This window comes from Cnephaeus nilssonii (assembly GCF_951640355.1).
Source record: "Cnephaeus nilssonii genome assembly, chromosome: 5".
NCBI classification, from domain to species: domain Eukaryota; kingdom Metazoa; phylum Chordata; class Mammalia; order Chiroptera; family Vespertilionidae; genus Cnephaeus; species Cnephaeus nilssonii.
The window spans coordinates 41,632,999-41,657,437 of NC_137076.1; the positions used below are offsets into that span (position 1 = coordinate 41,632,999).

At 37.2% G+C, this 24,439-nt stretch overlaps 1 protein-coding gene across 1 annotated transcript in view; it reads left to right on the forward strand.

Annotated features, from left to right (window-relative positions):
* Positions 1-24,439, forward strand: part of LOC307100198 (putative ATP-dependent RNA helicase DDX60) — an 88,364-nt gene that overhangs the window by 58,103 nt on the left and 5,822 nt on the right. Inside the window, exons 25-34 of the mRNA XM_079772558.1 lie at positions 1,051-1,178; positions 2,986-3,144; positions 4,464-4,608; positions 7,228-7,380; positions 13,323-13,427; positions 14,060-14,260; positions 16,249-16,353; positions 16,500-16,644; positions 19,148-19,269; positions 20,746-20,893. Coding sequence (XP_079628684.1) covers positions 1,051-1,178; positions 2,986-3,144; positions 4,464-4,608; positions 7,228-7,380; positions 13,323-13,427; positions 14,060-14,260; positions 16,249-16,353; positions 16,500-16,644; positions 19,148-19,269; positions 20,746-20,893 — 1,411 coding nt within the window. The remainder of the gene's footprint in view (positions 1-1,050; positions 1,179-2,985; positions 3,145-4,463; positions 4,609-7,227; positions 7,381-13,322; positions 13,428-14,059; positions 14,261-16,248; positions 16,354-16,499; positions 16,645-19,147; positions 19,270-20,745; positions 20,894-24,439) is intronic.

Below are 24,439 nucleotides of genomic sequence, written 5' to 3' on the forward strand. Positions count from 1 at the left end.
TCATGGTTAAGATGTGATCACTTCATGATCAGCATGGTTCAGGTAGTGGAAGCAGAATTTCAATCCATCATATTTTCTGCATTCTCTTTCCACATGGGAAGGAACCCCTGTTTGGTTTTGTTTTTAAATTTTAATTACACACAAACTTGGGCAGACTACCTGATCTGCAAGTGTGCAATCCAACTAATGTCAAGAATTGCTACCATATAGATAAAGGTTGTCAACATGAGCTGCTTATAAAAATGCAGCTTATTAAAATTTCTGATTTGATTGGCTTTGTGTGGTGCCGGGTCAATGGAATTTTAAAACAAAATTCTATGAAATTTCAATGTGCAGACATGGTTGAGAATCTTTGGCCTATGATTGCTGTTATCTGGCTTTAACACACTGGAATATATAGACACCAGCCGAGATCAAACTTAATTTTATTTACTCCTCTTGACTCGTCATATTTTAGGAGGTGGCCAATCTCTAAGCTCTAATTAGTTCCATCCAATGTACTCTCCATTAGGCACAAGTGATATATTTCTTTTCCTTAGAGCTTATGACATGCCTCATGGCAATAAGCTGTGCCATTCATAACATGAAAATCCTCTTCTCATCTATTGTATCTTGTCTAATAACTTTTGTTGGCATTTTACATTCTTTTCACCTAAAATTTTAGTTTTAAACATTTATTTTCCTTAATTTTATGTTAGATATTTTGTTAAAAATTATTATTTGTAGACAGTTAGGACGTACCGTGCTCTGTGCTCACCCTATTAATAACCAACATTAATTTGTAACCATCTCTGCCTCATTCCATAAACAACATGCCATGATATTACAGAGACATGATTACAATATTGTAGAAATATGTTATTCCAGTTTTCTCAGATTTTAATTTTACTTAAAAATGTGCATTATTTAGATACAATTTCTAACTTACTCCATGAAAATGCGCTAAGCCTTACCAATTTGATTTTCAGTCTCAAATGCCAGCTGATTGTATCATCTTTTCTTCACAATCACAAGTATTTTGACTTATTTTTTACTTATAATTTTATTCAGGTCAATCAGTTATTCACATACCTTAAGCCTCAAACTTTTGACAGTGCAGAAATTGAAAAGCAAAGGATGTTTCCCCATTTTGTGGAAAAACTTAAAGAAATGAATAGGCTGCCTGCAATATTTTTTTCGTAAGTAACATTTTCTTAGCATTATACTTAATTTTGTATAAATTTGAAGAATTTTGAAAATAATCATTGAGGAAAAATATATATAACCTTTGATTCATAATAGTAGAATTTTGAGAATTCTTTTAATCCTCATTCAAGTATATGTTTTTATTAATTCGAGAGAGAGAGATACATCAATGTGAGAGAAAAACATTGATCAGTTGCCTCCCTTATGCTCTCTGATCAGGGATCAAACTGCAACTAGGTATGTGCCCTGACTGGGAATTGAACCCACAACCTTTTTGGGGGGCACAGGAGACAATGTTCCAACCAACTTAGCCACCTGGCCAGAGCATATTTTGAGAAATTATAACTCTATTTATGTTGAAGTCATACTTATAATACCAAGCTGGGTATAGGATGAGAGAAAGGAACACCTCTCATTAGATTATATTTAAAAATCTAATTGTATAGTTTAGTACTGTAGAATTTCTGGCCCATCCTTATTAGAAAAATTCTATATATCATCAAAGTAAGATAAGGAATAAAGGATAAATAGAGTGTGCATTTGCCAAAGAGAGCATGTACAGTAACACACACATGCATAACATATACACACATATGACCTTGCTGTATTTTTTCTATAGGTTGTTTGCAAAAGTGGTCGCATCTAAACTCTTCACTAAAAAGGAAAGACCTTCACTCTGCTAGTTTCCTTTTTCCTATTTTCCCTTAAGAGCATTAAAAGAAAAGTGAGCTGGAGCTTAGTAGCAACTCAAATAATTAGCAATCATGTTTTCATTATACTTAAAATAATGATTTCCCTTGGGAAATATTTCATCAATCTATATGGATGAAATAAGCTTACATTCAGTTCAGTTCACTTTGCTCATTGGTGCTAAGCCCAGGACTCAGGGATGCAGAAGCAATCCGTGACATGACTGCCCTTAAGGAATTGATATCCTTGGAAGAGTGGCTGTATATGACCTTGAAATAGTTAGACTCAATAGTTTAGACAGTAAGTATATAAAGTTACTCAACATTTCAGAATTCAAGGCATTCTGTAGGTGCTAATAGAGAATATGAGGAGATATTTGTCACCTCTGGAAACATAGGAGAGTAAAACAGTAAATTATTAATTGTAAAGTCCGTCCCTCAACAGTATAACATAATATATACATTTTAAATAAATGTGTGATAAAGACATTAGGTGCTTCAAAGTTTAGTGGGAAGAGAGAATAATGGCTAGGGTGGTTGAAGACACTTAAAAATATTTTTGTTGATTTTAGAGAGAGGAAAGGAGGGAGAGGGGGAGGGAGTGGGAGAGAGAGAGAGAGAGAGAGAGAGAGAGAGAGAGAGAGAGAAAGAGAGAGAGAAAGAGAGAGAGAAAGAGAATCATTGATCGGTTGCCTCCTGCACACCCCACACTGGGGATCATGCCCTGACTGGGAATTTAACCATGACTTCCTGGTTCATAGGTTGATGCTCAACCACTGAGCCATGCCGGCCAGGCTACAAAGGGATTAGGTCTCAAAGTGTATATATTCTAAACAAGAGGAAAGGTGAGGAAACCTACATCTAATTCGTTATATTCCATTTGAAACAAAGCAAGATCTACAAAGTGAACAAATTAAAGGTAGATTATGAATAAAACTTATATGATTTTATATATATATATATATATATATATATATATATATATATATATATTCTCTCTCATATATGTGATAGAGCTATAAGTAATATGAGATGTATCCAATATATATGATATATATAAGATTGATATGAACATGCAATTATTAAAAATTCTCATATATTTTTAATTTAGATTTAACATTCACTCAGTGGAATTTTCAGCTTCACGACTTCTTACACATTTGATAAGCAAACAAATTACTCGTGATGATCCAAATTCTGAAAGAGAGAAGAAAATTTTGAACAAGAAACTATGGAAAGCAATAAAATCTCAAAAAAGAAACATTGCTGCGTGAGTATTTTTACTTGAGCTGTGGAATTTTAAATGTTTAATAAAATTCATGGGTGTTCAGGTGTTTTTATAAATGATAAATTCAAACTTGTTTTTATAACATAATAATGTGACTTTTTCTCTTTTTATGATACATCGAGTTAATTTAATTATACTTCACTTTTGTGGGGACATCCAAGAGAGGATTTTTTGAATATTTTAGTAATCATACAATAGTTTATAATAATCTTCATAATAGCTTCTTTTCTTTTTCTTAGAAATGAAAGTTATAGATTTGTTTTTTTAGAAATTGCAAGTTTGCATATTGCTAAAAATAAATTGTTTAAAAGATAGCCATTAGCCAAATTGTTTAAAAAGATAGCCATTCATCTAATTAGTCAGAACAAGTTCACTAACACATTTTTCTTTTAACACAACAAAGGAAATATGATTTTTGCATCTTGATGCCTTTATTGTCTTATCATAAAGTATATAAGTATATAAATAAATGCCTGTATTTTTGTTTCATTCTAATGTACAAATTAACCTGAAAAACATGATGTATGAATTTTGTTACATAACTTTGATAATAGTTACACAAGTCTCACCCTCCTCAGGATTCTTTTCTAGCATTTATCTTTACCTTCTCTTGAGAGAAATAATAACCATAATACAATAAATTATTCTTTTCTGACTGTTTCAGATATATTTCTGAGATAGGGGTGGTCATATAAAATGGGTTTGGGTCTTAGAGTAAAATTGCAGAGAGAATGACTGAATCGGGCCTACTCTAATGGCCCAACACGTGGTGACCCGTTCTCCGTATGTCATTTCACCAGAGTAATGACTTGTTGAGAAGTACTCCAATACATTGCTCAATGCTAATTTTGGCACATGTTGAAAATCAATTACAGTATGTGTTTAAAAGAAGAGAGTAGCAGATAAAAATTTTCTATACTTCTTCAACTATTAAGAATTTGTATTTGTATGCAGTTAGTAGGATAATTGAATTTTGCCATCATATTTAATGTAAAAAATATTGTTCCACTGGATATAGAAAATAAATTAAAATTTGGTTGACATGAGATATGGGAGAGGTGCAGGAGGTTTTTCTATTTCGTGTTAGATGCATATTAATGCATATATTTAAAGTGTACTTAAATGGTAAATTTATAAAGAGACAATTGAGGTAATTAAAGCCTGATGAATATCCTCTAATACAGGCATTGTGTTTGAGGTTTGAATTACCTGGCATTTATATACATAACCTCAAACTTAAAAAAATTAAAGAACATGCTATAATCAATATATTTACTCATTTTCCTATTTTCCATATTCAGTTATTTTAATTCAGATTCAGGTGCTAGAACGCAAAGAATCATTTTATTAGAAGCTGAAATAAAGGAAATTAAAAAAAACCTTAAGAAGCATTATAAAATTTCTCCAGAATGTACTTACATTGACCATACAGTTGTGGATTATCAGGTAAGAGAAAAGAAACAAGGGTAATGCAAGTGTGTGTATGGACTTGCTAAGGCTGCTATAACAAAGAACCACAGAGTGAGTGGCTTAAACAACATAAATTTATTTCCTCCCAGTTCTGGAGAGTAGAGTCTGAGGTCAAGGTGTTGGCAGGGTCACTTCCTTCTGAGGGCTTTGAGGGAAGGATCTGTCAAGGTCTTTCCCTTGTCTTGTACATGGTCATCTTCTTTCTGTATCTTCATATCATCTTCTTTTTTATGTGTCTGCATTCAAATTTCCTCTTCTTATAAGGACACTAATCATATTAGATGAGGGCCCACCCTAATGACCTCATTTCAATTGAATTACCTTATAAAGATTCCATCACCAAATACAGTAACATCTTGAGGTCCTGGGGGTGCACAATTTTTGGAGGAGCACAATCCTATCTAATAAAGAGGGAATATGCTAATTTACCCTCACACCATTGCAAAGATGGCAGCACCCACAGCCAATAAGGAGGGAATATGCTAATTGACTGCTCCTCCCTCAAATATGGCAGTGCCCACAGCCACAAGATGGTGGCACCCAGTCCCCTCAGACCCGCACACCTGCCTCTGGAGTCCCCCAGTCCCTTCAGCCCCCCAGCCACCCAGGGCTGGCCCAAGGCGCAGGCAAGCCTCAGATGGCGGCTGCCCAGCCACCCAGGGCCGCCCAAGGCTCAGGTAACCAGGGCTGGCCCAGGCTTGCGCTGTGGCAGCAGCAGAGGTGTGATGGGGGTGCCGACTTCCCCTGATCACCGGATTGCCTCCTGCCCCTGAGGGCTCCCGGACTGTGAGAAGGGGCAGGCTGGGCTGCAGGACCCCCCCTCCGGTGCATGAATTTTCATGCACCGGGCCTCTAGTTTAGTACATAAAAGTATATATGATGTCTATACTTTGATATGGAATTTATAAAACACGTAACATACTTAATCTAAATTAATCTTGAAACAATGAATAAGAGACTAAAGTTATAGGCTGGAGAAATTAAGATAATTTGTGTGAGTTTATACAGTTATTAAAAGCAGCTTGACGATTTGTGCCAAAGTATAACTCCAATATTTATGAAACTGTCTTTATTAATTGAAGTTAATTATAACTATTCCCTTATGTAGACATATATAAATATCAAATGTAAAAATCTTTTCTCTCAGCTATAGGCTTAAGCAACAACTTGCTAAAAGAAACTCAAAATCATATTTGTCTGTCTTCTGAAAAATTTTCCTTGTCAGTTTCTTACCTTTTACCTAGTTCTTCAAACTTGAAACTGTGGAGTTATGATTGTCTTATACTTCTCCCTGATGCCACAGCTCATTCAGAAATGCTAAACAATGGTTGCTCATGAAATGCTTTCTCGTTGACCTAACTGTTTGTGTAATAGTCAGAGAAATGTGGTTATTACCTGTTTATGGCTTGTACAATAATTAAGAGGGGGAGAAAGAGAGGCAGAATTAGAGTAAAGGGGCCAAAAAGAGAAAAGAAAAAAGGAAAAGAGAGAAACAAAAACAGTGATTAGGAAAGAGAGACAAAGAGAAGAAAGAGATACAATAACAGTGACTGACACAGATAGACAAAGAAATGTACAGAAATAGACAGGGAATTTCAGAGAGAGAGAATGGAGAAAAGCGTAGAAGCAGAGGGAGAGAAACAGGGAAAGATTCGAGGGGGAGGAGTGACAGACACAAAGATAATAGAGAAAAGATAAACTGGAAGACATGGAAGGAGAGAGAGAGAGAGAGAGAGAGAGAGAGAGAGAGAGAGAGAGAGAGAGAGAGAGAGAGAGAAGAAAGAAAGAAAGAAAGAAAGAAAGAAAGAAAGGAAGAAAGAAAGAAAGAAAGAAAGAAAGAAAGAAAGAAAGAAAGAAAGAAAGAAAGAAAGAAAGAAAGAAAGAAAGAAAGGGAGGGAGGGAGGGAGGGAGGGAGGGAGGGAGGGAGGGAGGGAGGAAGGAAGGAAGGAAGGAAGGAAGGAAGGAAGGAAGGAAGATAAAAGAAAAGGAGAACAACAAATACTGGTCAGACATGACTGGAGGTGATAATAAAGAAACTCAGCAAGTTAGAGTTGAATTAACAGCAAAAATAAAACAAAATTGAGGTGGTAGCAAGTCAGACTAAGCTGAGAAGTTTTTTGGGTACCAGCATCAGGGCACTCTGGTCCCTCACCCACCTCTTATCCTGTCCCTTCAGTGTGTCCTCGTTGCCCCAGGGTGAGCTGGAGCCCTCAGTTCAGTCCAGTGATTAAGCAGTTGGGATCATGGCTAGGCCTCGACCACCCAGTGGGTATGGGGAAGAAAATGGGGTACATGTTACTGATGAAGAAATGGATGAAGAAAGGATCACCACATATAAGGTTGGGTTGCATTTGCTTGTGTCAGAAAGATATGGAGCTTTGAATGTCAGGTACTATGAAATCACTCTACTAAAATATAATAGACATTTTGTAGTGTAAATAGGCTTTAGGTTCTGGCCTTAAACGTACTATTGTTTAAAGTGTGTCCAACTCTGAATTGATTGTTAAACAATCTTTTTACATGTGACATCATTGTTAAGTTGAAGGATCAATACTTTCATTTGACACTACAGACTCTTTGTTTGGGGTATTTCAGACTTTAGCAAAGATCTTACACAGACTGAGAGGAACAAGACAATGCTACAAACTACACAGTCTGTTAAAGCGGGGCATTGGATATCACCACGGTTCGATGGAACTTAGACAAAGACAAGTTGTGGAGATGCTTTTCAGACTGAAGCACGTCAAGGTTGGTGAACTTTGAGGATAACCTTCCTAAAAACAGTGCCTTCATTCCTTCGGCCTGAGTAGGATAGTCACTCTATCTCCCTCCCCATAACCTCTTCACTGGGAGGAATACGCTGCTAACATTTTAGCATATTCTATTCCATCCTTATAAATACATTTTACATAGTTAATAAATAATATATATATATATTCAATTAGGGATCCTGTCTACTTTGCCTAATAGTACATAATTAAGTTTATTATTAATTAGCATTACATAATAAACATGGTATCAGTGCATCATAATATACATATATACTTCATTTAAACATTCTAATGTTGAAATTGTTGTTTATAAACAAACTAGTGGCCCAGTGCATGAATTCGTGCGCCTTGAAAGGAACTGTGGACCAGGAGGCAGCTGTGGGCACTGGGGCGAGTCTTGGCCCATTCTCCTCACCCCCGCCTGGGCCCTCCCACCGCAGCCCCCAGTCCCCTGTCTGCCACTACCACCGCTTGCACCTGCTGACAGCACAGAGCAATTGGGGCCAGTGTCAGCAGCAGGTGAGAGCGGGACTGGTGCTGTTAGCAGGTGCGAGTGGCAGCTGCTGTCCTGATCATCCCTCAGGAGCAGGGTAAGGTGGAGAAGCCCTGAGGGGTGATCAGGGCCAGCAGCCACTGCTCATACCCGCTGACAGCGCCTAGCAATTGGGACCAACGCTGGGCGTTGGCAGCAGATGCGAGCGGGGCTGGTGCCAGCAGCAGGTGCGAGCGCTGGGCAGGACCAAAGAATTTTCAGTAACCACCAGAGATTGCCCCAATGACAGCAACCAGCACCCTGCCTTGGTCTGGCGCCCTCGCTCACCTGCTCCACCATCCCACGGTGGTTGATGCCCATCATGTTCCACGTGCGCCCCTGGTGGTCAGCACACATCATAGCAACTGTTTGTTATGTCTGTTTGCACATTAGAGTTTTATATATATAGATATCATCACTTCTGATTGTTGATGGGATCAGCTGATTCCGCAAAGTGAAATCACTGTTTCAAAGAGCAAAAGTGATTTTCAGGCTCTAGAAATACATTGCTAAATTTCTTTCCAGAATGATTGTATTTGTTTACTTCACCTTGACAATTTTGAGTATTATAGCTAAAAAATGGAGTTGTGAGTACAACGTAGAGAGCATTTTATATGCCATGCACCCAATTTCGCTTCTTAACATCTTGCATTAGTATGGTACATCTATAATAATAAAAGCATAATATGCTAATTAGACCGGACATCATTCCAGATGTCATTCTGGATGTCCTTCCTGACGAAGCTGGGGCCAGAGGGAAGCCTGGGTCCCGGGTGCCAGAGGGAAGCTGGTGCTGGCAGCCGGGGGAAGGAAGGCCTGCTCATGCACGATTTTCTTGCATCAGGCCTGTAGTTTGTTATAATTAAGTAATATTGACAAATTTTTATAAACTAAAGTTTATTCTTTATTCAGACTTCCTCAGTTATTCCTGCAATGTCCTTTTTAAGTTCCATAATTACAACCAAGATGCAACATTTTACTTGTCAGTCCTCTTTAGGCTTTCTTGGATGTGACACTTTCTCAGATATACCTTGTTTTTAAAGATCCTGATGCTTGTAAGGATAATCGATCAGATTATTTTGTAGAATATTACTCAGTTGGGATTTCTCTGATGTGTTTCTCATGATCACATGGGATTTTATGGGTTTCTTGAAGGAAGACCATATAAGTAACGTGTCATTCTCATCATATTATCTCAGGGTTATAGATTATGGACATGACATCACTATGGATGTTAATCTTCAGCACCTGGCTGAGATCATATTTGTTAAACTTTTCCACTATAAAGTAAGCTTTTAATCTCACTTTCCATACTGTCCTCCTTGGAAGGGAATCACTATGCATAGCCCATGCATAAGGAGTAGGTAGTTTAGTTATACTTTACCTCCTTATAGTTGAAGTATCTACATCAATTATTTAGAATTATTCTGTATAAGAGCTGTGTCCCTTCTCTCTTTCATTTATTTATGTATCCAACATATATGTATATCAATATGGGCACATGGATATTTATTTTCTGCTTTGGATTATAATTCAATGCTACTTTACTTTTTTTCTTGTTCAAATTGTTCCAATTTTGGCAATTGAGAGCTCTTTCACTTGCTTCGTGGAACCCTTTGGCATGCTTCCCTCATTGTGAGTTGTTTGTTTTTAAACACTTCCTTACATTCTGGCAAAGTAAGATGCTCAGTCCCAGTCTTAGAATAAGTCATGTCTCCAAAGAGCCCCGATTTCTTTTAGTGAAGCCCGAGAAACTGTTAACAACCAAGAAGAGTCAAAGGAGACGTGCCTAGCAAATGTAATGCGATGCCCTGGGTAGATACATAAAAGGACATTAGGTAAAAACTAAGAAAATCTGGAAGAAGTATGAACTTTAGTTAATAATAATGTAGGGGATCAATTTAAGATGTTAAATGTAGGGAAAACTAGGTACAGAGTATAGGAACTCTGTATTATCTTTGCAAATTTCTGTAAATCTAAAAGGCTTCTAAAAATAAAATTTATTTAGCAATATATTCTATACATGCATTAAAATGTGTTCTGTAGGTACTGATTTCAGTGTTCTGGGAGGCTTTTTAATTGAAATTTGTATCACTGGTAATTTTTTTTTTTTACCTTCTATCAATTATTGAAAGTAGAATTATTGAGAATAGAAAATGTTAATGTAAATTTTTGTTTCTCTTTGTAGTTATGCTAGTTTTACTTTATATGTTTTAATATGTTCTTCTATATTCTGTAAGAAAATGGCCTTAAGGATAAGGCACATTAAAAACACTCTGAGAAAATAGAGTACTGTAACAGAGTTCCATCCGGTTTGTCAAAATGAAGCCAGGCCAGTGTTGTTCAGTGGTTGTGTTGACCTATGAACCAAGAGATGACAGTTTGATTTTCTGTCTGAGCACATGCCTGGGTTGTGTGCTAGATCCACAGTTGGGGTCGTGCAGGAGGCAGCTTGTCAATGATTCTCTCTCATCATTGATGTTTCTGTCTTTCTCTCCCTCTCCCTTCCCTCTCTGAAATAAAAATATATTTTTTAAAAAATATAAAAAGCAAAATGGAAGCAAGAAGTAAATGAAATTTTACCTTCAGAAACTTAAAGAAAATAACTTTTACCTTAGAGTTTTATACACAACAAAATTATTTTTCCAGAATAAGGGCAAAGTGGAAAATTTTAGACAAATAAAAACTGAGAGTGTTTGCCATTTTGCTTCAACACTTAAAAGAAAATTCCAAACTTGGAAAAATGAAAGTAATTTCAGGAAAATGAAAGATGTTTAAAAATACATAAAAGAGTAATCCTAGAAAAACACAAATATAGTGAAATTAAAACTTTTGTTATCTGAATAAAAATAACACCATGGAATAAAAAAGAGAAATATATGTTACAATAGTGTATATTTCAGAAGTGGAGGTTGTTGTTGTTGTGTGTGTGTGTGTTTTAAGATATTTTTATTGATTTCAGAGAGGAAGGGAGAGGGGGAGAGAGATAGAAACATCAGTGATGAGACAGAATCATTGATTGGCTGCCTCCTGCACGTCCTCTGCTGAGGATGGAGCCCACAACCCAGGCATGTACTCTTGACCAGAATCGAACCTGAGACCCTTCAGTCCACAGGCTGATGCTCTATCCAGAACCAGCTAGGGCATGTGGAGGTTGTTTGACGTAAAATCTAAAGGGAGGATAAACTTATTAATTTTGGACTTTGAGAAGTACAGATTATATGAATTTGTCAGTACCAACTGAAAGAACAGAATTTGAATATTCAACATCCAAACTACAGAGGAAAAATAAGTGGCATGGAAAACATCTGAATGAATTAGAACCAAGAAAGCAGACAAAAAATTTAAAACACCGTGACTAACCATATAAAATTGTAGCCAGATCATTAAATAAAACAATTATATTAAACTAGTGTCCTCGTGCACAAATTTGTGCACATTGAAAGGAAATTTATTAGAAGAAAGATTTGTGCAGTAATTACGTTACTGCAAAAAATTATATGTCAAAATAGTGTATGTAATATACTATTATAAAATTAAAATACAAAATATTTTAATATCACTATTTGCCCTTTCTCTATAATAGAAGTGCGTGAGTCAATGTTTATTTTTAAATTGCCAGTGTATGTCATATGTACTGGCCTGTCGGTCGAATGTGATTGGTGCCAGCGAGAGCTTTATGTATTGCACATGTGGGAGTCAGCATTAATTTTTAAATTGCCAGTGTGTGTCATATATACTGGCCTGTCGGTTGGTCAGTCAGTCAGATGGATGGACAGTTGGTCACTTAGCCTTTTATATATATAGATAAGCTGATTCATATTAACTTAATGGCTCTAATTAAGAGGAACATTTTTTTATATACTGTACAGCCCCCTTCAGTGCTCACAGCCCAAGGGTAAGGAGGCTGGGTAATGGTTTGAGGCTGCAACTTCCTCTGGCATGGGTCCACTATGAGAGGCCCACAGGGAAGGGCCCCCATAAAGGAGGAACATTTTTGAAGTTGATTAACAAAATATCCAACTAGGTGTTGATTATATGGGACACATTGGGAAAAACAGAATTGAAAGGAAAATAAATGTAAATGATAACCAAAAGAAAACTGATGTGGCTAGCTTTATCTTAAACAAAATATGTTTTAAGATAAAATCATTACTAGTGGTACAGAATGTCCCACCATTAGAAAGGTATACTAATTTAACATTTTTACATAATTGCAGTATAAAAATATATAAAGAGAAAAGCATAATGGAAATAAAGAAAATATAGAGTTGATAGATAAATAAAATACTGTATAGCTGAAGTTATGTGGTGGAACTAAACTAGTACTTAGAGAAAAATGTATAAAAACCTGAAAAGAGAAGCAAGAAAGGGTATAAGTAACCTCAAGTGGGGTTGGGATAAGATAGAGATAAGACAAATTCTAGCTGTTAGCTTCAGTTTTTACTAAGCAATATGAGTCAAATAGTACTTTTAATTTGAGTTAAGAAAGCAAAATCCCAGGAAATGCCCTTTATACGTACATCTTAACTCAGTTGGGAATACCATTTCCTACTCAATTCACCATCGGATCTTCTCCAGAATAATCTAAAAGCTCCTATAAGATCATTCATCTTTCATTCATCACCTCCTAAAATTAGTTTACAGACTAACCAAAGCATTTTTATAAATATTAATATCATGTTACTCCACTTTCTCTTAAACTGCTTAAAGTGTTGTGGGTTTTTTGTTGTTGTTGTTGTTGTTTGATTTCATCCTCACCCTAGGATATGTTTATTGACTTTAGAGAGAGAGGCAGGGAGAGAGAGAAAGAGAAGCATCGATGTAAGAGTGTAACAGTAATAGGTTGCCTTCCATACGTGCCCCAAACGGGGATCCAACCCACAAACTAGGTCTGTGCCCTGACTGGGATGGAACTCAACAACTTTTTGGTGCATGAGAGGATACTCCAACCAACTGAGCTGCCTGGCCAGGACTAGAGTGGTTTTTTAATCTCGATGTGACCTGGTCCATGCGCTCTCTGAGTTTATCCCCTACTATTTTTCTTAGAAATGTTTTCATGTAAAACCAATATTCCTTTTACAACCTGGTGCTTTTGTTTATGCAAAAAAGGAAAACTTACTGGATGGCTGTGATTTTACATCATTTTGCAATATAAAAATTCTAAGTAATTGTAATATTAAGGAAAATATTAGTACTCTAAAAGAAAATGTAGCATCTGTATTTTTGGTGACACCTACTTCCCATTGGAGTTTTACTCAAGAAAACTAATTTCACAGGGTTTAACCTAGTCAATATTTAAAGACTATGCACACATTTATGTATTCTATGTTAACTTTATTATTATTGTTATTATTATTATTGTTATTGTTATCCTTCACCTTCAGGTGATAACAGCTACCTCCACCCTTGCTTTGGGAATTAATATGCCATGTAAATCTGTTGTTTTTATGGAAGATTCTGTTTTTTTGGATGCCTTGAACTTTCGACAGGTATTTATACAACCTGCCTGTATTATATTTGCATATTAGGGATTGGAAACATTTATTCAATAAGCCAAAATAAAACCACATTTATTTTAAAACATTTGGACTAAAATAACACAATGTTTTAAAATGGTCCTGGATATATGATATTGCATGAGTATGGTTACATTTAAAGACATTTTGAACACTTATTGATTGGATAAACAGATTAGTTTACCTGAGAATATTCCAGCTTTGATAAATATTATTGAACTCAAACAACAATAATAGAAAGAAGAGGTAACCACATCTTCTGAGAACTCAAAGGTGCTAAGCACCTACAATTATAATTTGTGTCTACATTGTTCTCAGTTCAGACTAGATTCTGGAAATATATTGGTAAATAAGACAGAAATTGCCCCTGCTTTAAAAGTCATTATCTGAAAATATAGGCATTACTAAAAAAGCAAGCACACTTTGAAAATATATTTGTAAAGTAATATATTGAACTTTGCTAAAATTAATATACCAAGCAACAAAGACTCTTTCAAGATTTTTGAAAATTTAATGTTTTATGTGGTATAGGTAAGTTAGATATTAATTATTTATAGAGACAAGACTTGAAATGATTTAAAAGTGTTATGTGATCATCTCTTTAGATGTCTGGTCGTGCAGGAAGACGTGGAGAAGATCTTATAGGAAATGTGTTCTTCTATGATATTCCATTACCTAAGATAGAAAGGCTCTTAAAATCGAATGTGCCCAAACTGAAGGGTCAGTTTCCTCTAAGTATATCCTTGGTTCTCAGACTTATGCTTTTAGTTGCCAAAGCAGATGACAAGGAGGATGCCAAAGCAAAGGTACACTGTTTCATTTTATTTAAATAACTTAAATAAACATCATTATTTAAGCTTAGTTTTATAAGTTACATAATTTACATAAATTGAAGTGAATAAAATATTAATGTACTGTAAATAAACTCCTGTAACATTTGATTCGACTTTATAAATACCCTAATTCAGCCCAAAAACATGCTTTTAATTTTCATGCTTTCAAACATTTGGAAAATTAAGCCCATGGTTGTCCTGTTATAATTACTCCTGGGTTCCGTATATATTAGAAAAGAAACTTTTTTTCCTATAATTATATCTGATTTAAAAATTTTTTAAAATTCAAATAAATAACTAATAGTTTAAAAATGTAAAAGAGACTGAAACATTCATGATTCTTGATTTTACACTTTTTTATACCCACACTAGAGATCCAGGGGCCAATCGGGCCAGGCCAGCGGTGGGGAGGGGCCGCAGGCAGTTGGCTGGCCAGCCCGCCCCTGATCAGGGTGTTGGAGGCTGATCAGGAGCCGGGCCAGGGGGATGGGGGAAGTTGGGTCCTGGATCAGTCTGATTGGCTGCTGCAGTGTATGTCATAGCCACCGGTTGTTTCAGGGTAGTTCTGGTTGTTTCACCATTCTTTGTCACTGGGCTTTTAAATAGAGAGATTTTACTTGTCACCTATCATATATTAAGGTGTAATTATTTATCTTTCCCTCAATATTTTATTATCATTTTCTATCACACACACATATAATATAAAACATTATGGAATGCCTAATTAAAGTAAATAATAATTACAGTAATATAATAAAGCAATATTCAATGCCTAATTTACACTAATAAAAGAGAAACATGCAAATTGACCGTACCTCCGCTACACCCACAAGCCACGCCCACCAGCCAATCAGGATCGACTATGCAAATTAACCCAACCAAGACGGCGACGGCCACGGAGCTGGAGCACGCAGGAGGCTTGGGTTGCCCCAGCAATGGAGGAAGCCAAGCTTCCCGCCCTCCCTGGCTGGCCCTGGTCTCCGCTCAAGGCTACAAAGTTTCAATTATAGAAAATAAATAAATCCCAGATACTTGCTTCCAGCTGGCACTTGTCTCTGCTCAAGGAGGCACTGAAAAAAAAAAAAAGAAAAAGAAAAAAAGGAGGGGCTGGGAGCTTGAGTTGCGGGGGCGTGATCAGGCCAGGATGGGATGGCAGTTGTGGGTGATCAGGCTGTTGGGGGTGGGGCTGTTGGGGGTAAGCAGACAAGCAGGGGGGCCAGTTGGGGGTGAGCAGGTGGTCAGTCAGTTGGTGATCAGGACAACGTGAGGGCAGTTTGGAGTGAGCAGGCTAGCAGGGGGGCAGTTGGGGGCGAGCAGGCCAGTGGTGGGGGGCAGTTGGGGGCAAGCAGGCCAACAGGCAGAGTGGTTAGGGGCAATCAGGCAGGCAGGAAGGCAGGCAGGTAAGCGGCTGGAGCCAGCAGTCCCGGATTGTGAGAGGGATGTCCAACTGCCGGTTTAGACCCGATCCCTGTGAACCAGCAGTAGGACATCCTTCAAGGGGTCCCAGATTGGAGAGGGTGCAGGCTGGGCTGAGGAACACCCCGCCCCCGTGCATGAATTTCATGCACTGGGCCACTAGTTAAAAATATTTAAAAACATGCCTTAGCTGGTTTTGCTCAGTGGGTAGAGTGTTGGCCTGCAGATTGAAGGGTCCCAGGTTCAATTCTGGTCAAGGGCACATGCCTGGGTTGCAGGCTCGATCCCCAGTAGGGGATGTGCAGGAGACAGCTGATCAATGATTGATGTTTTTATCTCTCTCCCTCTCCCTTCCTCTCTGAAATCAATAAAAATATATTTAAAAAAATATGAAATATATATAATTTATTATAAGTTGTACATAAGTATATATAGCACCCTGTTCTATAATAGGAATGTCTAGTTGTCTTTTGTATATTACATTTGGAAGACACACTATAAAATGTGCTTAATATCTAACTTGATGTTTTGATATGTATATATAGGCATTGTCAGTTCTCCAATATTCATTGATGTCCTTCAAGCAACCAAAGATCAATTTCATGTTAAAGTTTTACTTTATATATTCTTTGCAATTCTTGGTCAGAGAGGTAAGATTTAAACCTATTTCCACTAAATAAAGGTGTTGGTACATATGTTTAAATCTACTGTACTAAAAGGTACTTTATTAACAACTTCTTTGATTGGTATTACTGAGATCTACAGACCAGGTTAACATGATAAAATTAATTTCTAGGAATATCTGAATCAAGAATGTATTCCCATTGGATATTCTGGTCTTGTGTCACATTTGCACTACCATGAACCTGCAAACTTTGTTTTAGTAAGCTTGTTGAAGAAAGGCTTATTTCACAAGCTATGTATTCCAACCAAGATTAAAGGTAAGCAATTATTCTTTTCCAAACATTTACTCATTAAATGTATGCACAAACACACACACAGAGCACATGTGTAGTTGCATATAACCATATATTCCTCAGAATGCATACACTTTTGAAGGTGTGACTTTCTAACTGTGTTTTCTCTTAATGTACTTTGAACATTTTTCTTATTTTATAACACTATATATGTTTATAAAAATATTAATATAGGAATGGTATATTTGTAAAATACTGTAAATATTCTAATGACTATTTAATGTGCTTCAAATTAAAAAAATAAAACCTTAGAATAATGAATATTATTATTTAAGAAATGTAATAATATATGTAAAATCACTAATTTATCCTTCTTATATCTGGCCATTGACATGAAAAACAGGCCTCTTTGTGATATCCTCACATTTAGGTACTAATCATTAGCTATATCCTAGTAAAATATATAGCTAACAGTTCAAAATCACATGTAACTGTAGCAATATATTGGCATCGCAATATTGTCCTCTGTAATTATTTCCTTTTTTAAATCATAAATTATTTTTCCCTTTTCCATAACTTTGACATAATGAAATTTAATTTGCTATAAAGAGAAATAAAGTGATCAGCTCTAAATTCAAATGAACTCAAATATATAATTCATATCCTTTTGTTGATTTTATTTTCAGTAAATTACTAACCTCTGTTAAAATGACATTAAAAATAATTAAAATATTATACAGGCAGTCCTCGGGTTACATCGGACTTGACCTTCATCATTTCGTGGTTACATCACCATCTCCCATTTACAGTATTTATTAAAAAAAGTTCCGTTATTTCGATGTATGTACATATATGCTTTATGTTTTTTATTATTTATTTACCACAAGTAAAGGTTAGGAATTATTATTTTTCCTTTAAATTTTTTTTACTGTTTCACTTCATTACTGCTATGTATGTGCTCCATGTGAGTGACATAGGTGCTTATATAGTGGGTTCCGACTTATGGCGAAAATCCCGTTACGTAGCGCGGTAGGAACAGATCTCAGATGTAACCCGAGGACCTACTGTATAATATACTTTAGAACTACTAATATATCAAACCATAAAACCTTTAATCCATTATTAATCTACTAGAGCCCTGGTATGCAAAATCGTGCACAGGGTGTGTGTGTGTGTGTGGGGGGGTCCCTTAGCCCAGCCTGCACCCTCTCCAATCTGGGATTCCTCTCACAATCTGGAACCACTGGCTCCTAACCACTCACCTGCCTGCCTGCCTGATCCCCCTCACTGCTATCCCCTGCCAACCTGATCCCCCTAACTGCCTAACTGCTCATCCCTGCTGGCCTGACCCCCCCTAACTGCTCTCCCCTCCTGTCCTGATCCCTGTAACTGCCTGTTTTCTCTCCCCTCCTGGACTGATCCCCTTAACTGCCTATCTGCTTTCCCTTCCTCTCCATGCCCTTTGGACCCCCAGCACAGGTGTGCTGAGAGCTCTCCGCCATGGCCCCGCCCCCATCCTGATTGGTCCTTATGTGAGGGCATCCCAGACAATTTGTATATTCCTCTATTATTAGTATAAATAGTTCTTCATGAAAGGATCATAGAAAATAATAATCATTAAATTTTACTTATTTTATACATACTGTGAGTAATGTATCAAAAAATTAAAGGAATCAAAAACAACTGAAAGAAATTGCTATAATGCTATCAATATAAACACATCAATTTAAGGTGCTTTTGTTGGTTTGCTTGCTTGAAGTCTGGGAGCTCACTCTTCATGTTCTGCATTTCTCCAGTAGTTGAGTCGGTTGTGCTTGTTTCCACGTTCTCACATGAGGGGCTATCAGTGTGGGCATGGCACTCTGTTAGATATGGTGCCCGATTGAAAATTGGAAGTCAGACATAGGTTTTCTCTTGAAATTTAGTTGCTAAAATATTGCAGGAATTTTCTCATATGGAAACTTAGGAAACAAATATTCCAGGGAGAGAAATATCAGGAGCATGTCAATAGGTGTAGTTGCCAGCTTTTTTTTGGACTGTAGTTGTGCCCAAGGCAGAGTGGGTGTGGTTAACATCTGGCCTGGGATGGCAGATAAGGAATTTGAAAAGCAGCATAAGGCCTTCATTCCTTAGTAGGTTTTGAAGAGAGGTGGAAAACTGAGTAGAACAAAGTAGCAAAGGGAGGGTTTGAAGCCCATGATGGAGTCCAGGGCAATTCCAGAACTAAAGGCCAAATGGCTGTGTTCACTTGTTTGTTTGTTTGTTTGTTTGTTTGTTTTTTACTTCAGCTAAGAATGGATTTAATGATACCAATAATCTGTTAGTAGGAGGTCAATTGATCTGCATTATTATAAAGTAACATTATAATTTATTTAAAAATTCACCAAACATCTGGAAAGTGACTTTTTCAAAGGTGTCTTACCTTGAAATTTTAAGTTTAGGTATTAAGAACTGACTCAATATATTTCTAAAATGATTAATTATTTTCTCTAAAGTTTTGAAAAATTAAACCCCTTATTTTAAACAGGCCAAAAGAGCTTTTCTGAAGAAGTGATGGAAACATTAGTGGTGGTGTTAGCAAATCTTTTTGGAAGACATTATCTTCCTCCCTGTGTGAAAAACTTTAAAAAGAAATTTTCTCATTCAGTGGTAAGAAAAAATATATAACCATACCTTGCAATTCTATGCAACATTTTTGCATTATAACATGCAATGCAATCATATTTTCCTGTAATAAAATTTTGCTGTCGTTGACTTAACCATGTCTCAGTCAGTTCTTGGTATAAAGTGACTTCTCAGAGGAGGAAAAGATTTAGGTCTTGTGTAAAAATGGAAAACTTTATTCCTGTTAGAGATTTTTAGCGAGTGAATAACACAGAACATTTTATTACACTGAAGATAATCTCCATCATTACATTTAATGGTGAAGTAATGGCCGCAGTAACATTTAATTTGAAACAAGAAGACATGAATGCTCAGTTTAACAGCCATTGGAAATCACTGTCCTGGGAATTCTACTCTTTGCCAAATGACAAGAAATTAGAAATACGATATAATTATGGGAAAGGTGAGCACAGTGAACATGAAGCACGGCAGGTACACGCATAGGAGGAGTTTAGGTTTAGTGGAAGATTTATTGGAGGGGAAACAAAGGACCAGGTACACCATGCCCGATGTCTCATCCATGGCCAGGTGGCTCCGCTCCTTCTCGCTGTAGAAGAAGTAGTCCAGCCTATGGGTCCCCAGCCCCGCACTTGTCCCCACCAAGCCCAGGAGGAGAGCCAGATGCAGAACTGCATGAAATTAATCCTCATCCAAGGCTCCAGTGGTCCAGCAATCCAGCAAAGTCTCTGTTCTTGTCTGGCTCACATTTGGTGCTTCCATTTGGCTAAAGGGAGAGAGTGTGTGGGTGCTACCAAGATGGGCCTTTTGCCTTGGGCTTGGGCAAAAGTAGGCTTCCTTTTAAAATATCCAGTCACTTTCTTATATCTTCTGGGGGCTATGCTGGGCCCTCCCCATTTCCTGAATCTCCTGGTCTTTTGTGCCCTTATTCTCTCTGATTCTTTTCCCTGATTTTTCCAGGCTAGACTCCTCCCCTTCATGATCACCACTGTGGCTCCTACTGCACATGCTTCAGAGTTCTGCTTCCTCATCTGGCTTCTACTGTGCTTTTCCCCCTAGAAACAAGTACAGGCCCGTGGACCCAGAGGCTGGACTTCTTCTACAGGGAGAAGTCAGCTGGTCTTGGATGAGCCAGTGCACATGGTGTTTATCCCTCCCCCTGTAATCCAGTTGTTCCCTGGGGAAGATGGCCTTTCTGCCTGCTTGGGACTTTGGCCAAGGATGTGCCTGTCCCCCGGGTGTCTGTGAAGCTGTAGCTGCCTAGTGGATCAGGCTTAGCCAGTTTAGCTCCCTTCTCCTTTAATACCGAACTCACTACCTACTGTAACAGGATCACAAGTGATTTTACTTTTTTATTTATACTTTTATAAATAATAGAATTTAAACTATATTTTCATCCAGACTTTTAAATACATTATGACGCCCTGTCTCACAGGCATTGGTAATCTTCTGCTTTAAAAAACAACAACACAAAACAATAGTAATCAAATTCATTGTTCCTAGGTAATTCTAGATGATCTTCCCAAGGAATTTGCTGCAGTAGTAGAGGAACACAACACCAGAATTCAAGAGAATTTTGGTTCCTTCCTCCTAACAATTTCCAAGTTGGCTGACATGACAAAAGAATCCCAACTACCTCTCTCAGAAATTGGTAAGATTGTGAGTGTACATAAAGAGAATGTGAAGTCCATAAAAGAAAATAAATGTAAATATGTTGAGATAAAACTCACTTTACAAAATAAGGACAAAACTATTGCAAAAAGAATGCACAGGAAACTAGCATAATCCTTCAGATTTATGCTGTGGAAATTGTATACTGAAATCATATAATTTGGAATTAGCTAAGCCGCTATAGATTTGATTTAACCCTAAATACTTAAAATATTTCTATATTTCCTGAAGTCATTATAAGCTGGTCTAAAACATCTCCTTTCCAATTGATGCTATTTTTTAAATAGATATTGATGCTTTTAACTAGTTATAATTTCAAATCTGAATTAACCTTGGTAATATAAGAAAAGGAATATTGGCATATTTGTTAGCGGTCATCAGTATGCTCTACTTCCTTGAATACGAGGTGGGACATTAAAGAAATTAATGCTTTGCCCATGTCCTCGAGTAAAGGACAGAATAAATGAAAAAGAAAATAAAAATATAAGAAAAATTCAGTAATGTATTCCAGATAAAGTAAAGGGATTGGAAGTAGAGAACACACACAGGACCCCCAAATGGAAAGATAGAAGGATTGAGAGCTAAGAAGAAAATGGGAAGGTGGCAGAACTCTGTTTTCCAGAAGAATCCAGGAGAAAAACAAAAAGGGGCAGTAAGGACTGATTTTGTTTATTCATATTTCCAGATAGCATATTATATTGTAATGTAGAGGCTTACGAAGGGCAAAGAGAAAATAGTCAGTTAATTCAACCATGGGATGAGAAATTAGCTGGTAATGAGTCAACTTCATGGAAAAGAATATAAGTGTTCCTGTTACCAGAGAATCAAACTCCTCTGTCGCTCCTGGGAGCGAGGTTCTTGAAGTACCACTGAAATAAGAATTTTCGGAAGCCCCCACGGGAGAATGAGATGTGGGGAAAGGGGCTTTATTTGTGTGAAGTTACATTTCTCAGGTTTCAAAATCCCATTTCCCTTTAAGCAAGTTCTGCAAGAGGTGCAGCTGGGTCCCCGGTAGAGCCGAAAGCAAGGCCAGAGTTTCTGTCCCATGTTGCAGCCAGGTGTCGTTCAGCATCCAAGCTTATTAAAGCCCATTAGTCCATTGTGGGAGTCCCACAGGGCTGTGAGCCACTTGGGTGCAGAAGAGCACAGTCTCTCCCCGCCCCACAACAGGGGTCCCAGGAGCCCTGTGCTTGAGTGAGAGAGAGGAATAACAAAGAGACCGAAGAGTGTGTTCTTTGTTTAGAAGTTTAAATATTGAGGTTTCTCATGCTTGCAGTGGCCACACTCATCCTGACCACTGACTTGTTTCTAGGTGTGACTGACAGAAAAGCACCTTTCCACATCACTCAGACCTTACTGGGAATGTGTCTAAAATTTGTCCAGTCCCTTTCCTCGTCAATCAGTGGGAATAGATTTGGAAAGTGTTAAATGCAGCTTTTTTGGTAAAGCTGTATAAATGGCGTACCTATGTTATCTACTCTTTCCTTCCCTCCTTTCCTGTTAAATAATGACCAGGCTATTACAACAGCATCATTCCCAAGCAGTGACCTACATTTGGAACTTGGAGGTGTAAATGCAATGATTTTTCTTCTCCGTTTTTCTCTGAGGTGATTAATGTGGCAGGCAGAATAATGGCCTCTCCTCTAAGATATCTAGGTCCTAATCCTGGGAACTTGAGAATATGTTATGTAGCAAAGGGGAAACTAAGATTGCAGATTGAATTACATTTTTTAATCAACTGACCTGGAGATGGGGAGATTATCCTGGATTATACTAGTATGTGTGGACCAAAGTAATCATAAGAGCCCTTTTCAGTAAAAGAGAGAAGCAGAAGAATCAGAGTTAGAAAGAGGTGACATGAGAAAAATTTGACCAATCACCACTGGCTTTGAAGATGGAAGGGGCCACAAGCCAAGTACTGTACAGCAGCCTCTAGAAGCTAAAAAGGGCAAGGAAATAGATTCTCCACTAGAGCCTCCAGGGAACAAACACAGCTCTGACTACACCTTGGTTTTAGCTTAGTAAGACCTGTTTTAGACTTCTGATTTCCAGAATCATAAGATAATACATTTGGATTGTGTTAAACCATAAAGTTTGTGGTAATTTGCTACATCAGCATTAGGAAACAAATATAATTTATAAGAAATGGCATGTGAATAAATAATACTGACAAATAATAGGCATAATTTTTCCAAAGTTTTTTTAAAAATTGAGGTGAAATTTATATACACAATATACAATTATATAATTTCCAAGTGCTGCATAGTACTGAAGTAGCATTTGGTTCAGTAAAATGTTGTACAATTACCACCTCTAATTTAAACAAATAATGCCAGATAATTATAACTGTTAAAAATTGAAAAGTTACTTATAATAAATCCTAGTCATACATTTAATTTTGCATGCTTAAAAGTCAAACATTAGACATTTTTATTTGTCACCTAAATTGGGATCAACTGAACAATTTACAAGGGAGTAATATGGATAAAGTTGAATTAGAAAACATGGTATGTATCTTCTGAGTAATCAGGTGGATCTTAAGCAGAGATTGAATGACAAATAGAAAGACTGACAGAGAAAGACACAGAGAAGTGTGTGTGAGAAAGGCAGAGATACATAGAGGAACAGATCCATAGAGTGGCACACAAGGAAGGAGAGAGAGAGAGAGAGAGAGAGAGAGAGAGAGAGAGAGAGAGAGAGAGAGAGAGAGAGAGAGAGAGAGAGAGAGAGGAAGAGACAAACACATGGACAGAAAGATAGAAGACAGACTAAGAGAGTGAGACAGAAAATAACAATAGAGAAAAGTACAAAAGAACAAACATGACAGACAAAGGGAGGCAGAGAAAACAACTGAAGAAAGGCAGTGAATTATTCAAAGAGAAACAATGAGACACAGAAACAAGAGTGTTATTGTCATAGAAAGAAGTCAGAGAAGGAAGAAGTAGAGGAAGATAGAAGGGAAGATGACAGATGATAGGTAGGTAGGTAGATAGATAGATAGATAGATAGATAGATAGATAGATAGATAGATAGATAGAAGGAGACAATTTAAGATGGACATGACAATAGCTCCTTTCCCAAACTCACCACTCAGGCCTGGGGTGACATGAGTGAGCTCCACGAGACCTAGAAACGTTCCTCTGTTATTTTTGCCTCCTGGAGAATGAGGTAGGGATTTCCTCCCTTCTGCTGGAATATGAGTAATAATAGTGTTAGTGTAAGACAGTGGGCATAATGTCAATTTTTAATCCTACTATGAATAATTTTGAAATTTTTGTAGGTCCATAGGATCTTGAGAAGAATGGACTGATAATGAAATTCATTCTAAAGTACAGGTGGCTGCCCCTGGTTTTTGACCTGGGGTCCGCGGATCCACTAGTGTCCAATGAAGCATGCTTTCTACTTTGTCAATAGTGTCTTTCTAACTTCTGAGTGGATAGACAAGAAGTTACCCAATTGGACCAATTGATAACGACAAAAAATAGAACCACTAGCAGATGCCAGAATGATTTTTAGCTTATGAAGG